Below are 20715 nucleotides of genomic sequence, written 5' to 3'. Positions count from 1 at the left end.
AGTGGATCACTTCCATTGAATCTTAGATATTATTATCTCATCTCATCTCATCATCAGCCTCTTCTCCGGGGTTGGGTCACGGTGGCAGCAAGCTTAAGTAGGCACTCCAGATGTCCCTCTCCCCAGCAAGGCCCTCCAGCTCCTTCTGGGGGATCCCAAGGTTTTGCCAGGCCAAATTGGACATGTAGTCCCTCCAGTGAGTTCGGGGTCTACCCCGGGGTCTCCTCCCAGTTGGACATGCCCAGAAAACGTCCAAAGGAAGGCACCCAGGAGGCATCCTAATCAGATTCCCGAACCACCTCAACTGGCTCCTTTCGACATGAAGGAGCAGCGGCTCTACTCTGAGCTCCCTCCGGATGTCCGAGTTCCTCACCCTAGTATCTCTAAGGCTGAGCCCAGACACTCTACGGAGGAAACTCATTGTAGCCGCTTTTATCCACAATCTCACCCTTTCGGTCACTACCCAAAGCTCATGACCATAGGTGAGGGTTGGAACGAAGATTGACTGATAAATTGAGAGTTTTGCCTTCCGGCTCAGCTCCCTATGTACCACAACGATCCGGTACAACATCCGCATTACTGTTGATGCTGCACCAATCTGCCTGTCTATCTCCCACTCCATCCTACCCTCACTCGTGAACAAGACCCTGAGATATTTGGAACTCCTTCACTCAAGGCAACAACTCATCCCCAACCTGGAGGGAGCAATCCACCATTTTCCGACAGAAAACTTGGAGGCGCTGACTCTCATCCCGACCATTTCACACTCGGCTGCAAACCGCCCCAGTACACACTGGAGTTTGTGTTCTGATGAAGCCAACAAAACCACATCATCTGTAAAGAGCAGAGATGCAGTTCTGAGGTTCCCAAAACAAGACACACTCCTCACCTTGGCTGCACCTTTACGTCCTGTCCATGAATATCACAAACGGAATCGGAGACAAGGGACACCCTTGCCGGAGTCCGAAAGTCACTGAAATTGTGTTTGACTTTGTGCCAAACACAGCACTCACTGGTTATACAAGGACCTCATGGCTTGTAGCAACTGCCCCATTATCCCATACTCCCACAGTACCCCCCACAGAGTGCCCCGGGGTACACGGTCGTAAGCCTTTTCCAAGTCCACAAAACACATGTAGACTGGTTGGTCAAACTTCCATTCTTCTCTCAGAACTTCCGCAAGGATAAAGAGTTGGTCCATGGCCAGGACGGAATCCGCATTGTTCCTCCTGAATCCGAGGTTCGACAATCGGTCGGAGCCTCCTTTCCAGCACCCTAGAGTAGACTTTCCCAGGGGTGCTGAGCAGTCTGATGCCCCAATAATTGGAACACACCCTGCGGTCCCCTTTATTAAATATGGGAACCACCACCCCAGTCTGCCACTCCACAGGTACTGTCCCCGACCTCCACACGACACTGAAGAGGCGTGTCAGCCAGGACAGCCCAACAATGTCCAGAGCCTTCAGCATCTCGGGCGAATCTCATCCACACCCGGCGCCTTGCCACCAAGGAGCTTCTTAACTACCTCAGAGACCTCTGCCAGGGGTATGGGTGAGGCTTCCCCCGAGTCTTCAGACTCTACCTCCTCCACCGAGGACGTGTTAGCCGGGTTCGGGAGCTCCTCAAAGTGTTTTTTTCCCCCACCCAACATCTCCAGTTTGGGTCAGCAGTTCCTCTCCCTGGCTGAACACAGCCTGAGTCAAGCCCTGCTTCCCCTTCCTGAGTCACCGCATGGTTTGGTATTATTATACAGTAACTTATTCTCAACCAGGCAAGAAGACGAGGAACCGTTTCTGTTTCCCAGCAACAAGAATGGATTACACATCTGTCACGCATCTTGCACATCTCACTAAGCTGCTATACTCAAGCACATTGGGGTCCGTGTGACTGGGAAGTAGTACTCATTTACTTTCCCCAGCAGGTGAAATGACATCTTGTTTCCACTCTTACCCACAAAACTATGTTTGCCTCGCGTCTGGTTCTACATTTTTCACCATGTAGATTAAGGCACTGACACTGCTACGGTTAGAGATGTCATTTCTCCTGGAAGAACTCGTGCTAAAAACACGCTTGTAACACTGAGCACGAGGGATGAGATGTGTTCACCAAATGTAGTAGGTAGCATACACTATCATTGAAACAACAGCTTAAGAAATCGGTTCAAAATCTTAAAAATTAACACATTAGTGCAGTTGTTACATGTATATGCACAATTATGTACTCCTCGAAGCTTGGTTGATCTAATTTGAACTGGACTAAATGAGTGAAGGCTCCACTGCTGGCATCCACGACTGCAAACACCTCCTGACCATCTGGCATGACACTCGAGCGAACTCGCCCACACTCAGATCCACCCACTTCACATTCATTGAGAACTCCCAGAGCGTATTTAGACTGCACCAGTTCAATATGGGAGGGTAGTGTTAACACAAATTATCACGACTTGCTTCGTTTTTTATGTTTTAAACCACATTATTGGCTGCTTGAAGATATAAAACATTTCTGTGAAGTGAAGTGACATTCTTTATGGAAAAGGGTTAGAAAACAAGATGTGCTCGATACGGCTACATGCACTGAATTTGTAAATCGGGAAATGTAATGGTTTTTTCCCCCCCTCAATTTCTTTAATTTTGAAGAAATGGTGAAGCATATTAGCTGCATATAACATCCACTTCTCCCTCTTTTATATAGGAGAGAACATGAAGTTTTACTGCTTTGGCATGGTGCTATCTTGTTTATTGGCAGAGTCATACCTCGTAAAAAATGACTGAAACCTGCCACTTGGCAGCTGATTAGACGCCAATCTTGGCTGTCCTTCAGTTTACATGTATCAGAGGGATAGAGAGTAGGGGCATTGTCTTTTACTAGAGGTCCCAGGTTCAACGCCCTGTGTTAGTAACATCTAGCATGCACAAGTGTCCTTGAGCTGGGGTTTTAACATGCTGACAGGAGTTCCAGGCCCCGGTTGGCAGCACCACATGCTGTATAACCCCTCTGTAATAGAGGGATACGGGCATTTTCGTGACACGCGTTAATAAAAGCACACATTCTTGGATGCACCAGCCAGTATTTCAGACCATGCTGGTTTTGTCATCTCCATTATATAGAGTCGTGCTCTGGCAAAGCAGACGCCTCCATCTTGTCCTCAGTCCAATAATGACTCACCTCTGCTGCAACCTTTCCACAAACATTTCCTCCATCTCTTTTCATGCCGTTTCTTTGCCTCTTGTCACACACTTCCCTTCTCCCCCATTCACACTTCCTTCTCCCTCCGCTGAGGCGTGGGCAAGAAATGCCAGTAGACACACTGAGAACAAAAAAGAAACAGGATCTGGAAGGCAGTTTATTTAAAAGCTATGAGAGAAATGTCACAACGCCTATGTTGTACACCCAAGGAGATGAACGGACTACAGTTGTCGAGATTTTTAGAAACTTGAGAGAATTTGATTTCCCCCAGACCCATAGTCTATCACAATAAGGGATGCAGATTTGTGCAATTAAACAAATTCATAGCTATACATCACTCTATTTTGATTATGAAATGCATCATGCATCTCCTTTTGCTTGCAAACACACACTCAACAGACTGAGGCCGACTCTTCTGCATGTGAGATCACGCTCACTGTTAGAGATCTGAAATTTGAAACTATGCATACTGAAATACTCTTGCATGCTCTCCAGCAGGGTGGCTGCAAGGACACGGAGGTAAAGCTGACCTTAGGCAGTGCGTGAGGAATAAAGAGGCCCCAGCTATTATTTTATGTATAGGCCTGTCAATGGCAGAAGCAATACACACGCCAGACCTTTGCGTCAACACTGCAGACAGAGGAGCTAAAGCTGATTTAACATGATTTATTGTTGTAATGTGATTTCAGGGAAAACCTTTTATCAGCTGCATGACTCACTCCCGTTTTCCACTGTAGTGACCCGTTATAATGATATCACTCTCTTAATGTGCAGTCAGAGAAGGATAAAGTGACCTCACCCTCCAGAATAAGAAATGATGTCATTCCTTTACGTTGGCCTGGCAGTGCATTTAGTCTGATGCTTCCAAGGGAATACAATAAATCGTTTTAATCCACAATGCTTTCCAAAACGTCAAAAACCCCATCTACAGAAGATTCTATCCTTTAACAGGCAACATAATGTATTCATCCTCTCTCATTCTATAGCATATATTACTTGGTTCTGCAGATATTTTTGTCGTCTGTGTTTGAAAAAAGGACTTTGTTCAGTAAGTAAGCTAGCCTTTTTTTTCCAAGGCTGTGTATACATCCCTTTGAAACCTCCATGTGTCTTAACTTTAAGTGCCCTAGTCTCATTTTATGGGATGTTGGTGAAAACAATGTAAGAAAAAAGGTATTTGTAAATCATTCAGTTGCAGATATTTCAATGCGTTCTCTGCTATGCCATTTAAAACTATGAACTCCTCATTCTTTAATTTTGTATTCCGCAACCCCACAGTTATGTGCATTTTCATATTCTATTCTATTATTCTAGTGTAGTCTAGTTTATTCTGTTCAGGACTGCTGGGCCATCACCTCCTGCGTTGGTGTTGTTGTTGAGCGGGAGCCTCTCATTCTAACGGCACCTCTGCAGAGAGAAATGCTGCACAATAACTGCGGCTACTGAACACTGACTTAAACTGTTTGGTGTATATATTTGAGTGAAAGATAATTCATGTGTGTGCCCACATGCATGCACTACTGCTTGCATGTGTGCATCAGAGAAAGGGAGTTTGCGATTGACAACTTGGCAGCAGTAGAACGAGCTCATCTCACTGCAGATTTGGGGATCCTAACCCCCTTCACAAATCACACACCAACGTTTTTCCATGGATAGACTTCAATTATCACTGTATGTGTCCAATTCAGGCTAATTTTTATCATTAACGAGGCAGTGTCGTTTAAAAACAGCCTCCACTGCGGGAGAACAAATGAGCCACATCAACTGAATGTGTTTGTTATACGTATATGCTGCTGTGCTGCAGCTCAGTGTTGTGCTTAGGTGGTGTTTTGGCTGAGCTGTGACTCTATAGGAATCCTTCACTCTCCTTGCTATTGAGCTGTGCGCGCACGCACACATGCACACTGACTGCACCGTGTCCAGAGGCTTCTGAAGGAGCTCTCACTGGATTGGCTAGAAATGACATCATCTGCGTGTTAGTCGTGATGCGGAGGCTTTCCTCGCTGGCACCACATTCCACCCAAAACCTCCTCTGTTCTCTTCTCCCCTCTCCTGCTCTTTCCACCATCTCTCTCCTTCCCCCACCCCCCACCACTCTCCTTTATACTTTTCACTCTCTGCCCCCCTCCTCTTACTTTCTCTCTTTTTCACTCTCTTCTCACCTCCTCTTCTCGTGCTCTCCTCTGCCTTTCGCCACTCTTGTCTCGCTCCACTCGTATTTCCTCATCCCTGCCTTGTTCAGCTCCTTTCATAACCTTACCCATGGCCTCTTTTATGCTAACTTACCCTTTCCTGGCCTTTTCAAACATTATCTCTCTCTCGCTCTCTCTCTCTCTCTCTCTCTCTCTCTCTCTCTCTCTCTCTCTCTCTCTCTCTCACACACACACACACACACTACTGTTATACTGCTAACCCCATTCTCCTAGGGGTAAGGTAATTTATCCGCTGACCTGAAATATGTGGTGTTGGTATGGTGGTATTTGAGGGCTGAGAGCGAGAGAGAGCAGCTTTCTTTCAGCTAAACAGAGGTGTTACACTGCTGCCCACACTCTGTCACTCATCCCTCTCTCTCTCTCCCCCTCTCCCACTCCCTCTTTTACCGCCCTCGTTATTTTCTTCTAGCCAAGGTTCTCCCCTCCTCTGCTTTGTGTAAATTCTTCTGTATTTTAGCCCCTCTCTCTCTCTCTCTCTCTCTCTCTCTCTCTCTCTCTCTCTCTCTCTCTCTCTCTCTCTCTCTAACCTCCAGAGTCCTGTGCAATGTGCTGTGTGTTCACCTCCCCCCCCCCCCCATTCTCCTTCTACGCACATGACTGTGCTACTAGGATGCAGCCCCATTACATCATCTGGGGTAGGGTGAGCAGAATAACAGATAAGGTATGCGTGGGTGTGGGTGTGTGTGTGTGTGTGGGGGGGGGGGGGTGTTTGTGTGGGTGTTGGTGTGTGCATGCATGTATGTGTATGTGTGTGTGTGTGTGTGTGTGTGTGTGTGTGTGTTTGGATGTGAGTTAGTGTATTATATCATGTGTCCTGTCACCTACTAACAGCACTGATTTATCATGAAATCCACCCACCTGCCCACCAGCTGGCTGCCACGGCTGTATCTGTTAATAACAGCAATAATGTAACCAATTTAAGAAAAATATGTCATTTATTTAGTTTGCTTTTTAATGCACTTAAATCGGGAATCGGAATCTGCTTTATCTAAAACAGCTTAATATATAGGAATTTTTTGGCATTATTTGTGAAAGGGACACTTATTAGAAAATTAGCAGTTTTACAATTCATACTATCTTAAAGTTACAGGGACAGCAGGACTTCATGTAAAGCTGTATGTTTTAGCTCTGAATCCTGACCTATGACCTCACACCATGCCAAGCTGGGAGTTGATATATATATGCTGTGTGTGTGTATCTGTGTGTCCAGTAAGACTGTGTTTGCAGAGGAGAACACATGAGGTTCTTCCTTCTATTTGGAGAATGATAGGATTTGTAGGTCAAGGAATCTCTGAAAGCCCTGTGTATATTTTAAGATGGCAGAAGTAGCCTTGTGGCTGGAATTTAACATAAAATCCCTGCAAAACAATCTTTTTTTCTGTTTTCTTTTCGAGTACATATCTGGGCTGTATGTAGCATTTAGATCTGTTTATTCTTGGTATATGATGTTAGGATGTTTATCTTTTTCTTTTTTTCTTTCATGTGTTTTTGATGTGTTTTTTTTCTTTTTTTTTCTCTTACTATTCACAGTACTTGAGTTTGTATTGTGCAGCACAACTTGCATTGAATTTGAACTATACAGTACGGTGGGAATTGAGTTTGTAATGTATAGTTGCTGAATTAACTTGAGTATGTGAGAAGGGGTAGGAAAAAATAAGTGTATACTTCTTCATCTCATCTCATCAGCCGCTTCTCTGGGGTCAGGTCGTGGTGGCAGCAAGCTAAGTAAGGCACTCCAGGCATCCCTCTCCCCAGCAACGCCCTACAGCTCCTCTTGGGGGATCCCAAGGCATTCTCAGGCCAGAATGGACATGTAGTCCCTCCAGCGAGTTCTGGGTCTGCCCTGGGGTCTCCTCCCAGGTGGACGTGCCCAGAAAACCTCCAAAGGAAGGTGCCCAGGAGGCATCTTAATCAGATGCCCAAACCACCTCATCTGGCTCCTTTCAACGTGAAGGAGCAGTGGCTCTACTCCATGCTCCCTCCGGATGTCCAAGTTCCTCACCCTATCTCTAAGGCTGAGCCCAGACACCGTACGGAGGAAACTCATTGCAGCCGTTTGTATCCATGATCTCACCCTTTCAGTCACGACCCAAAGCTCATGACCATAGGTGAGAGTTGGAACAAACATTGATGGGTAAATTGATAACTTTGCCTTCCGGCTCAGCTCCCTCTACACCACAATAGTCTGGTACAACATCCGCATTACTGCTGATGCTGCACCAATCCGCCTGTCAATCTCCCACTCCATTCTACCCTCACTTGTGATCAAGACCCCGAGACACTTGAACTCCTTCACTTGAGACAACAACTCATCCCTAACCCGGAGGAAGTAATCCACCATTTTTCGGTAGAGAACCATGGCCTCAGACTTGGAGGTGCTGACTCTCATCCCAGCCATTTCACACTCAGCTGCAAACCACCCCAGTGCGCGCTAGAGGTCATGTTCTGATGAAGCCAACAAAACCACATCATTTGCAAAGAGCAGAGATGCAATGCTGAGGTTCCCAAAACGGACACACTCCTCACCTTCACTGCGTGTTGAGATCCTGTCCATGTATATCACAAACAGATTTGGAGACGAGGGACAACCTTGGTGGAGTCCGACACCGACCGAAAACGTGTTTGAATTTGTGCCGAGAATATTCTCACAGCTCTCACTTTGGTTATACAAGGACCAGATGACTTGTAGGAACTGCCCCGGTATCCCATACTCCCGCAGTACCCACGACAGAGTACCCCAGGGTACACGGTCGTAAGCCTTCTTCAAGTCCACAAAAGGCATGTAGACTGGCTGGTCAAACTCCCATGACTCGCTCAGTACTTCCGCAAGGGTAAAGAGTTGGTCCGTTGTTCCACGGCCAGGACAGAATCCACATTGTTCTTCCTGGGTCCAAGGTTCAACAGTCAGTTGGAGCCTCCTTTCCAGCACCCTAGATTTGACTTAGTAGTGTATACTTCCTCCTACTCCTTTTCCAACATGGAACAAATAATCTGATGCATCCGGAGATTTGTTCCCCGAGTTTGATGTGTGGATTCATTGATCACTTCAGATTATTGGCAATGGCTTATCTGTAGGTTATAGCCTGCTTATTTACATGTTTGAAATAAATCATCATCGTCATCATCCACATCTTGCTGGCCACTCTGAGCTATCCTGAAGATATGTTAAATTGTCTCTGCTGGTCTTCTTACCTGCCCAGCACATCTTGGCACTGTTTTTCAAAGGATCATTCAAGGAGCACAATAATACTTTGTTATATCTAATGTCTGGATGCTGTGGCGATGACCCCTGAACTTTGCATTGTTGGAGGATTACAGTGTTGGTGAACTAGAAATTAAAGATTGTAATTTTATTGGCCTCAGTGTAATTCACTCTCAACAAGGGTGTTGACTAAATGTCTTAAGTGTCAATTAATTGATTGCACTAAAGTCTAAGTCTATTTTTATCAAGGTCTAGACATTCAGATGGGAGAGAAAAGAACAGGTTTGGATGTGGACCAGAACACCAGATGGACATCTTTACTGTCCCATTGACAGACGGCACAACAGTTGGCCATCTGATAGCTAATCTCACTGAGACAGAGACAATCTCTGTGGGTTTGTGTCAATAAATGTGTGTGCAAAATTGTATGCTTATGTGTTTGTATGCTCATGCTAACATTCAAACATGCATGTGTGTGTATATCCATGTTCTGATACTCTGTGTGTGTGTGGGGGGGGGGGGGCTGTAAATACATTCATTTGAATGAATGCGTTACACCACGCTTTGCAGGGCTGGTGGGTTGAGTGTTCATCAAGAGGAAGGGACAGGAGAGGAGGATGAGTAACGGTTTGCTCTCAGCCTTTAAATTTAGAGCTGACATTTACCCAGAAAACAAGGACGGCATAAGCCGCTTCCAACCAGATACTGGATCCTCAGTTTTGAAGTCCATGATGTTCGACTATAACTTTTTGAATTGTCTACTGATTTCGGTTTAACGAACGTGTGATGCTCATCCCACAAACACAACTTTATTTCACTCTGTCTCTTGTACAGTGAAGCCAGAGCACCAGGTCAGTTACAGAAAAGCATCTTTGGAGGCGAAGGAAAGTTCGGAGTGGCTAAAGGACACTTCATCCCAGTCTATGCCAGCATTCACAGGGGCTTGACTCTTGGCATCTAAATGGAGGACGTTCTCGCCACGCACCACACTACCCTGCTTTCCATCTGTTTTCCAAGCGTAGTGTAACTTAGAGGATAGTGTAGGTGTTGCAGAGGGCAGTATTAATGTTGAGAGAGGATGCAGAGAGGGTGCTTCAAGGATGCTTTCTCTGACTGTGCAGTCTTCTGTTGGTGTTGTGGGCCTAATTTAATCCAACATTTGTGATGTCATGCCCACTTCATGAAACTAACCCACAGTCACCTGTCACCCCCCCTCCCCGCCCCCGTCTCTGGCATCCAAACTTGGTTTCTACATTAGCAACTTAAGAACACAAAAGTGTGCTACATTAGCCCTGTGAATTGGTAAAATATCCGTGATATTTGAACTGGGCAGCATGGTGGCACAACGGTTAGCATGGTCACCTCACAGCAAGTAGGTTCTGGGTTTGAACCCCAGGGTTGTCCAACTTTGGGGGTCATCCCGGGGTGTCCTCTGTGAGGAGTTTGCATGTTCTCCCTGTGTCTGCCTGGGTTTTCGCCAGGTGCTCTGGTTTCCTCCCACAGTCCAAAGTTATGTAGGTCAGGTGAATCAGCCATACTAAAATTGGTCCTTGGTGTGAATCTGTGGGCCCTGTGATGGCCTGGCGGCCTGTCCAGGGTGTCTCCCCGCCTACCGCCCAATGACTGCTGGGGTAGGCTCCAGCATCCCGCCACCCCGATTGAGATAAGCGGCTTGGATAATGGATGGATGGATAATTTGAACTGAAGACTTAAAAGTTCTAGCTACCTGTCTTTTTTTTTTTGCAGTATAGACATTTTTAGGGCTTTTGAATATCTTCGGGAAGTATTATTTCCATGCCTGGGCATAGCTGAATAATTTACATGTTTGGGGCCCTCTAACAGGAAAAAAAAAAGGTTTGGGTATGCTCACCACAAAATGCACACACACATATTATTGAACCCCCCCACATCTTCTGTCCCTCATATATGTTAGGCGTTCACGCAGCATTTTTCTTTATTATATATAAAAGGCATGAGCCATTTCATGGACGCCTTTATGAATAGTGCCTCAAAGTAACATGCATGTAGAGTGTATGCATTTTCAACACAGGTGGCTGATAGCAGACATCTTAATCTGTGTGCAGTATAGCAGATGTCTAATGGTGTAGCTACATGCTAACAGCAAACAGCTGCAACAAAACAGTTATGATTTGATATAAATGCATGCATTCCTTGTGTTGATCCACTGTTGGACCATTGCATGTAAAGTTTAATTGCAAAAAAAGAGAAAAAACTGTAAATGTTGCTATGCAAATGTAACAATATAATTTGAAAGAAAAGTTTCCTTTTTACAAAAGATACATGATTTTTGTCTCATTTTCAAAGATGATCATCCAAATTCAGAGTGTGCAGAGATAAGCTGAATAACAGTTTGATCCATAAACAACCATGTACTTCTTTTATGGCCATAATTGTACTTTAAGAGTAGCTGAGATTGTAAATAAATGATGGATATACATGGTATCATATACGGTCAATACTCCTTAAAACTGGTCTTTCTTCAATAGCAGCATGGTAAGTCTTCCTGCTCTCCACTGGATACAAGGCTTTAAAACACCCATCCCCCAATCCCCCCCCCCTCCCTATCTTCCAACCTCATCCCCCTTCCCACCAACACCCCTACGCCCTCCGTTCTCTCTGCTCTCTGTTGCTGGACCAATCAGGGACCGCTATCCCTGTCAGCCAATGAGAAGGCTGCTAGGTGATGTCATGCATTGGAGCTAGAGGTGGTACTGATGCTGCTGAACTGGCAGACCAAACAGCAACAGACCCCACTCTGAAAAACAAGAGAGAGCAAAAGGAGGGAAAGAGAGAAAAGAGAAGAAAGAGGGCAGACAGAGATCATCTCCATCACCAGGATCGCTACCTGCAGGGTAAGAGAGATTTTATGCATTCACCAATTTGATGACTGCGGTTTCGAGTGTATTGTAGAGAGCTGCTGCATGGGTTAATGGATGGCTAATTTAAACGTTTGGGTTTGCACATTTTCAGGCATACTGGTTTACAATACTGGTTACATTCATGAAATAGAAACGCTGCAGCTCAAAGTGGTTTCTTGGAAGTTTGGTTGAGTTGATGCAGGTGTTTTTGCTCTGTGCTCTGTTAAAGAGTTTTCCACATATCACTTGTGTCCATATGTCTCTTTCTTTTCTCTCGTTTTTATATTGGAATATGCTCAGGATTTCTTGGTTCTGTACATTACATGAACTTTTATCTCTCTTGCATGTGCAAATATCCTAAATATGCATGGAGGATAGTCACCGCATCTGCTGCAGATGACGTGATGTGCTTTTTGTGAAGGCTATGACATCATTGGGTTTGCAGCGAGAGTCTCCATGCGTTCCACTCTCAGAGCTGTCGTTATTGTGTCCAGATGAAAATGATAATCTTAAAGCACAAAGATGTACACGGGGTCAGAAATGGGGGCCTGTGACAGGGAAATTTAAGGAGTACATTTAAACACCATCTGCATTACGCACATTCAGTTGGGTTTTGTAGCCATGGATGCTAAAATGGTCAAACAGCAGTTTAGCTTTCCTTACAGGATTGGGTTTTAGTGCTACTGTGTGCTTAAACTAGTGTCGTTTTTACATTCATTGTGTTCTTATGAACAAAAGATGCTGAAATCATAGTGCACTAAGGCATCGATCACGAAACACTTACACCCGCATTAAAGATTTGACAAAATGTCGACACATCGCTTTAGTTGGCTGTGTGGATTTTGATTAATTTTGCGGCGAGTACATTCTGTTCACTTGGAATGAACTGCAATGGAGGTGTGCACACGGCATGCCAGAGATGGGGAGATGAGGTGATGGGGGTGATCTTTTGCAAATTTAGAGGGAATAATTCTACCTCATTGGTCTCTTTTCCACCCCGTCGCAGTAGTTTCTGTCTTTATATCATCTGTCCGTCTCAGTTTGGTTGTGTCATTGGTTGCAGTTTTACCTAAAATCTGATGGTTTGTAATTTGACCAAAAAAAATGCTTGGCTACAGGTTTTCAGAGCGCCAACAAAATGATTAAGAGCGTTTGACCACTTGCTATGTTGAAAATACAGTCAAACGATTGTTTCTTGTTCTTGAAACCCACATGCAGGCAGCCCCCCTTCCTTCCTCTGTGCTCCATTTCATTTTTTTAACCAACCAAAAGAAGCACTGTGTGCCTGTTTTTCACTACTCTGCAACAACATCTCACATTCATCAATTGTTCCTACGTACAAATTTGTTCTTACACACCAATGGATTTTTTTTTTTAGCAAAGCCTGATGGTTATTTGTAATTCCTTCCCCCTACCATCTGTTGTCTACTTCTTGCAACAAGCCATCACCTAGGCCCGCAAAGACATCAGCGTTAGCCAATTGGGGTCTACATTCAGGGAATACCCAGGTCCTACACTGACCTCTGAGACAAACCTTGGCGAAAAAAAATCCCATGAGTGTGCAAGAACAAATTTGTGCATACAAACGATTGATGAATGAGGCCCAATCTGTCTCAAGTCCACCATTTTTGTCCCCAAGCGCTATCTCAAACCACGCTATTGCCTTAGATCTACATGTTTATCTTGGTCTTTATTTGGCAATTCATGTTTGCAAAGCAACAACCCAGCAATAAAAGACACAATTTCATCTGCTTGGAATAATAACACCACATTTATCTTCATAAACATGTTTTGTGCATTTTCCTGATTTTTTTTATTTATTTTTTTTATTTGTTCAATTTGTTATTGCAAATCATTTTTAGGAAGTGTGGTAGTTATTGTAATTTTTCAGAATAGTTGCAAAGTGCTACAAGTTGTACTTTAGCAGGGTAACAGGGTATGTCCACCTAGCTTAAACATAGACGTAAGATGATTTAGCCTGTTGTATATTATATCACTGTAAAAAAGAAAACAAAAAAACAGCAGCATCCAGTTGAGAGGTTTTCATGTTCTTCGTGTGTTGGCAAGTTTCACAATTGTGTGGTTCTTAAAACTTGCTAAACCACCAAGTGTGTGCATTCAAAACTAGATTGTCATCATTGATAATATAAGAATTACTAGATTGTCATCATTGATAATATAAGAATTCTTCTCCCTCCTGATAAAAGGTGCTTTTTGCATGACAACAGTGATAACATCCACCTGTTCCTAGAAGTTGTATATTTATAGATGTGGTTTATGGGGGTTTCCAGTTTTATACACGCGCTTTCTAAAGTACTGCTGACCTTTTGCCCCATCCCCAGGAGGAATGGATGGGAAAACACAAATCAAGTTAATGAGATACTTCATTTGATAATTTGGATATAACAATACACTCTTTTGGTTCCACCATATGGCATGCACAGCAAACAACTATTTGCAGGTGGCAGTATACAGGATGAATGCATGCATGCATACAGCTGTTTCAAAAACTGCACAAACTTGACTTCCGATACATCGCTGCAGAGATTTTGGCCTCTCGGTTCTAACGCTATCTGTTCTTATCTGTCCATCAGGAACTGAGACGCCAACCTCACCACAGTGTCTTGAAAAGATAACAGGAAGAGCACCATGACTCTAGCAGGTACAGGATGTGCACCACTGCCATTCGTGTGTGCATGTGTGCGTGTGTGTGTGTGTGTGTGTGTGTGTGTGTGTGATTGTGTGTGTGTTTGTGTGATTGTGTGTGTTGGGGGGGGGCAAGGGTGTTGGGGGATGGGAGCATTTAAGGGGTAGACAGAGTGAAATAATTTTAAAATAGCAGTTTCAAGGGGAGATATAAAGAGAGAAATAGGGCAACTGAGATAAATAGTGGGCTAAAAGAGAAAAGAAAGAGAGATAGGGAGTTGAGCGAAAGATGACATCACATGCTAATCTAAGTGTCCTCCCACCCCCGCCTTCTCTCCGCTGCAGCGTACAGAGAAAAAATGCGGGAGCTCCCCCTGGTGTCCCTCTTCTGCTCCTGCATGCTGCCTGAACTCAAAGAGAAACCCGCAGACAAGAAAGAAGGTAAGCCACGTCTCTGATCACACACTGGACCTCAGAGATCATCTCATACATAGGCCTCCCCTTTGCTTTGTAGAATGGGTAGCACTTTACAACGAGGCATACTTTATAAAGGGTTTAGATGTAATTACAAATTACCTCAATGGATAATAACTTGTTTATGAATGTATTACAAACAAGTAATAATATGTTATAACGCATTAATGAAAGCAATCACTTGGTTGCCATGTGGTGTGAGACATTGTCTGGGAAACCATGTGATTAGCCGAAGCTGGCAGAGCCACTATCCACTACCTAACCTTATCCCTGAATTTAACCATTGTACCTGTAGTTGCTGTTGTAGCGTCACAAAAATCGACTATCAGCATTGCATTGCAAGACGTCGTTAAGTCGTGTTATTTGTACACCACTCACTGAAAATGTTAATCAGCAGTCCTTGACAGTCACATGGTTGCTGAGAGAGTGTCTATGCAGACTCTCTTGGGTTGATAAAATGTACGCCCGAAAAGTATTTTAGTTAATATGTCAAACTTTCTTATTACTGATTTATAACACATTAAGAAATTAATTATTAACCATTTATAAAGTAATTAGTAAGCACTTATAAACCCTTTCTAAAGTATGCCATCTTATACATAATGCATATGTGTTGCATAATGTTATACATGAGTTACCAATGTACATATTCAGTCTGTAGAAATCATTTATGTGCCTAACTAACAGGCTCTATATATCCAAAAAAACAGTTTTGATCTTTTTGCATTTCCTGGATTCATACCCTGGTTTACCGCTCAGAGCGGCCTTTAAATATTTCAGCATTGCTATTGATTAGTTCGCCAACCTACTCCTCTATTCTTTGCCATTTTGATGACCCAGTTTTTCTCGGCCCCTCCTCTACTCCCTTTCCTTCACTTCTCTCTCGTCCTTGTGATCTGTCCTCCACCACTCTTCTTTCTGTCAACCCCCCCAACACACACACACACACACATCTCCTCCCCTCCTGTCCTCCCCATAGGTGTGGTAGACCTGAACCTCTGCATCATCAGAGACATGGAGGTCATTGAGCTGAACAAACGGGCATCCGGCCAGGCCTTCGAGGTTATCCTGAAACCTCCCTCATTTGATGGTGGGCCCGAGCTGCGGGCGACCACGCCTCCTCGCAGGGCGCCCTCCCTAGAGGAGATCCAGAAGAAACTGGATGCTGCTGAGGAGAGGAGAAAGGTGAGAGGTCACAGGGATTTATGATAAGTTGGTGAGGTGTGAATAAGGTGAAGGTCAGGAGTCTATTACGTCCAAACCTACAATGGTAGCTGTTTTAATCCACCTTCAGGGATTTATCCTGGATTTATCCTGCACTACAATAGCAGACAATTCATTTTTAATGTTGTATATGGACACAAATAAGCATGATACCTTCATACACAAGTACATATGACATTTCTTTGACGTGGCTGAAAAGACAGCAATTATAAATTTACCCAAATAATTTCTGTTGATTAACATTTTTTGTAAGAAGAAAGTTTTGGGTACAGTGAAAGTCAAGTCAAATCAAGTCAATTTTATTTGCATAGCCCAACATCACAAACTAAAACTTTGCCTCAAGGGGCTTTACAGCAACACAACATCCTGTCCTTAGACCCTCGCATTGGATAAGGAACAACTCCCTAAAAAACAAACAAACCTTAAACTACATACTTTGTGTACTTTCAAGGATTCAAAAGGGCTCGCAAGATAAGTTGTGCACTCTGGTCTGACCTCACTACAGCACTGCACACACACACACACACACACACACACACACACACACACACACATACAGTCTTGACCTTAACCTTAAACTTGAAGGAGCCTTTCTGTGGCTTCTACATTCTCTAAGAGAGGCAAAGTTGTAAAGTTGGGTGACTTGTTAATGATGGTGACAAGGTAAAATATGAACTGTTTCTCCTTCTCTTTCCCCTGTCCCGTCTCCTTTCTTAACTCTCTCTCCCTCTCTTCACCCCTTTATCTTGTACTATCTCTCTCTCGCTCACTCTTTTCACCTTCTCCTTCTCCACCTCTGTCCTACGCCGTCTCCTTTCCTGTTGTCTTGCTGTCTCCGTCTGTCGCTCTCTAGTGTCAGGAGGCGGAGCTGCTGAAACACCTGGCTGAGAAGAGGGAGCATGAGCGCGAGGTGGCTCAGAAGGCCCTGGATGAGCACAACAACTTCATCCGGCTGGCCAAAGAGAGGCTGGAGCACCGCATGGAGGTCAACAAGGAGAAACGCCAGGCTCACCTCACTGCCATGCTGGAACGCCTCCAGGAGAAGGTAACAACATTTGCATTGTGACACTCTCAGCATTTACCCGGTGTTATTCTCAGAGGCTTAGCCGAGAACTGGGTGGTAAAGTTGAGAGACCATCCAGTGAAGGGGCTGTCATTGTATGATCAGACCGTGTCTATCAAAACCCAATATGCATTTAGCTAAAATACCAAACTTAATGATAGCCTAGGCTACATTGTGATACTAAGCTAACAATGCCGCTTAAATATGATTGAAGACACTCTTTACTGGTTCTAATTATTTTTGTGCATTTACCACCAAACTTAACTTTTTACTACAAAATTTGATATATTTTGTTAATATTTCATAGTTGTATGTATCCCAAAAAGCCTGCCATTACAGTTACTATGCTGGTATTGATTGGTAAATGCTTTTAAAAAAAAAAGATCAATAAAGAAAAGAATGGCGATTCTTCCCCGGTGGGGTGCTATAACCACCAGAAGATGAGGGTTCTCAGTCCCCCTCCCCATTTACAGTGGTTTATTTCAGCATCTGGTCCTATTCAGACTATTCAACCGATTTTCAGTGACTGTTTTAGGAATTTGAACGACTCATAATGAGGTTTATTGAAATGTGTTTGTTTCTTTGTGTTTCTCTCTTTCAGGATAAACACAGTGTGGAGGTGAGGAGAAACAAAGAGCCGAAGGAGGAGGAGGAGGAGAAGCTTGGGTAGATATATCAAAAGTGAAAATAAGAAAAAAAGAGAGAGAGCGAGAGACAGACAGACAGAGAAAGAGAGAGAGAGAGAGAGAGAGAGAGAGAGAGAGAGAGAGAGAGAGAGAGAGAGAGAGAGAGAGAGAGAGAGAGAGAGAGAGAGAGAGAGAGAGAGAGAGAGAGAGAGAGAGAGAGAGGGAAATGAAGCAAGCCACTTTTCCTGTTCTTGAACATGAGAGAATGTGACAAAGAGGGCAACAGAATGAGCCGTAGATATTCATACACATCAGATCAGGCTAGATTATGTTCAGGGTTCACACGGGTTCGAAAGGTCCTAATTGGATGCCAAATGTTAGTTATCCATTATAACTACAACTCTATCAAAGCTGTTGTACGTTCACAACAGAAAGCTGCCACTTAAGGGTCACAGCCATGAAGAGTAGGCATCAGAATCAGATTCATGTTTATTGGCCATGTAGGTTTGCACACACATGGAATTTGACTCCGGTTTCGTGGCTCTCTCATTGTACTTAACATAGAATAACAACACAATAACGCAACAATCTTCAGATATATACACAAGAACTGACTATATACAGGTGAAATAAGAGGTGATATATTGCAGTGGTGCAGAGAATATATCAGAGATGCTGAAATAGATGTTAGCAGGTTACTTACATGCCTGAGGTATAGATAAGGCATGGTTTCACAATGAAAAAGTCAGAGTAAGATGTAAAACTTTGATGGCAGTTAATTTGACAATGAAACTACTCATTAGCATTTCAAATAGCTTTCTAACAGCTCACACATCGCTTAGTCATCCTGTCTTGTTTTAAATGGGATGGGATGTGATGCGTGGGAATGTTGCCAAAACCTTGATAGTATGCTTACTCTTTGTGGCTTGTGACACACATTAGCAGTGCTAGTAAAAGTTAACATGGAAAATACTGAATGTGTGCAATGGTATTGTTGCATATGAGCTAACCCCTCTCTCCTTTGCCCTCTCTGCCCCCATTAGGTTTCATGATGGCCTGATCACAACACGAGCTGAACTTTCTTTGGAAGCCATTTCGGAGGCAACTCACCTAATGACTGATGACTAGACTAGCCAGGAGCTAGGTCTTTCTTTCTGTCTGAGACAAGAAGATTGTGAAGATGAGACTGGACAGAGAGATAACGATGGCAACATTGCAGATGCAAGAGGACCGTGCCTGACCCTGCTCACACTTGTAGAACTCTCCAGGACTCCAAGAGAAGACACTTTGATAATAAGATAAAGACTGTAAAGAATAAAAACCATTGAGGATGTTGTGAAGAAGATGCGAGGCACAATGGACATTAGATTGCTACATTCATCATCAGTATGCTCAGAGAAGTCTTTCTGTGCCCCCCCCCACCGCCAACAGTGCCAACATGTGTCTGTGGGTGCAGTTATGTAATGTGTGTGTTTGTGTCGTTTGTGGTTTGTTTGTGTGTGTGTGTGTGTGTGCGTGTGCGTGTGTGTGTGTGCGTGTGCGTGTGTGTGTGTATCTCACATGTCTGTCAACCTGAGTTTCTGACAGGGGCATGATGTTTGTATGTGAGTGCTCGATCTGTGCATGAAAGTAGATAGTAATATGTACATTTCACTAGAGCGGGTATCACACATAGCAATGTGCTTTGGGCTCACACCTGCAGGCTGGGTTATAGATGGACTTGTCATTCTATGTGTGGTACGTTAATTTAATTTTTATCTGCCAACTGTCACTATAAACCCACTGAAATGAAAGGCAGCCAGGGTATGATGATGATGATAATGATGATGATGATGATGATGATGATGATAACAATGTACAGAAATCGCATTATATTTTAAATTCTAAAGCAAAATAAAAAAGGATATCAATTTGATTGCTCAAGTTTTTATTCAATAAAATATTACATAAACACCTCTTCAATAAATATCTCATCAGAATAGACAATATTAAATTTAAATAAAAGATATAAATAGAGAACACCATAATGTAAAACACCTGGACACAGTACATTATTAGATTTGTTGAAAAAGAAACACAATTATGCAAAAGAAATTCTCAAATATGACTAAGTGCAAAAAAAAAAAAAAAAAACAAGAAGAAGAAGAAGAAGAAGAAAAAAGCGACCGGGACGGCGACCGAGCAGCGACCGGGACGGCTTGGAAGAGTTGGGTAATTGGCCAGATACGATTAGGGAGAAAAAGGGGGAAATTTTAAAAAATAAAAAAACAGTTCTTTCTATTGCGTGTAATTTATCATATGAAAAAAATGTATTCATTCAGAATAAAGATATTAAAGCAAACTAGTACTTTTCTACAGGAGACCACAGTGCATGTCCTTCACTGACAGAACAACGTTTTTACCTACTAGATCTTCCACATTGCATGATAAATCTCTTTTTTTTATAAAACAACACGTTGCACATCAGTACATAAACCTATTGTGCTGCATGCCATAGTTAGCTGTGCCCTTAGGTTTCACTGCAATTGTAAGAAGCTGAGAGATCATACTTTTTTGTTTTTCCAATTGCAAAGGAATATTTACTTCAAGCAAAAAAACACGAACGTACAAATACCAGAGTCAAGAGGTTCACCTGAACAACACTCATATGGTGCCAGATATAAGGATCCTGATAAATAACACCAGACAGATAAACAGCGGTTTCCACACCTTTACCAACACAGCATGAAGCAGGGTGCATGTGTGCACCAAACACACTCAGATAAATAAAATACAACTGGCTCTCATTTACCTCTAATTCTCAGAGAACTCATGACTGAGAATGAAGGCTACTCATATCATTTCTAAGAATACTTGGCATTTTAAACTTAGTGAATTATGAGCACTCGGATCCAAACCCGGTCGGAGCGAGTGGTTGCTGCTGCCTGGGATCAGTGCTGGTGCCGGACACTGGGTCTGACACAAGTGCAGCCCACGGAGATAAGCCGGGACTCCAGGCGGTAGTGGTAGGTCTCATCGTCAGATCCCGCCACCCTTCTCAGAACTAGTATCTGGTGCCAGATGGGTTTGGACTCCAGGCTCAGGTCCTCAGTACCCTCCATATTCAAACAGCCCTGCAGGGAGCACTTGGCCTCGCTGATGAAAGGAGGGAAACGATCTGCATCATAAGATGTGCTGCAGAGGAGAAGAAAGGGGAGACAAC

General features: G+C 43.6%; 2 protein-coding genes across 2 annotated transcripts in view; one reads left to right on the top strand and one right to left on the bottom strand.

Annotated features, from left to right (window-relative positions):
- The first annotated feature begins 14464 nt into the window (after positions 1–14464).
- Positions 14465–17557, top strand: LOC130112063 (stathmin-4-like). Its single transcript, XM_056279365.1, has 4 exons — positions 14465–14567; positions 15580–15785; positions 16678–16869; positions 17489–17557. The coding sequence occupies exons 1-4, from the start codon at positions 14486–14488 to the stop codon at positions 17555–17557; spliced, it is 549 nt and encodes a 182-aa protein (XP_056135340.1). The 5' UTR covers positions 14465–14485.
- A 2886-nt stretch (positions 17558–20443) lies between these two features.
- LOC130111857 (interleukin-17F-like) overlaps positions 20444–20715 on the bottom strand; it is a 1036-nt gene continuing 764 nt past the window's right edge. Inside the window, exon 2 of the mRNA XM_056279154.1 lies at positions 20444–20687. Within this exon, the coding sequence (XP_056135129.1) occupies positions 20444–20687 (244 nt within the window). The remainder of the gene's footprint in view (positions 20688–20715) is intronic.

Source organism: Lampris incognitus, chromosome 4, assembly GCF_029633865.1.
Source record: "Lampris incognitus isolate fLamInc1 chromosome 4, fLamInc1.hap2, whole genome shotgun sequence".
NCBI lineage: Eukaryota > Metazoa > Chordata > Actinopteri > Lampriformes > Lampridae > Lampris > Lampris incognitus.
Note: the sequence above shows the minus strand (reverse complement) of the source record. Positions and strands in the feature narration are given on the sequence as shown.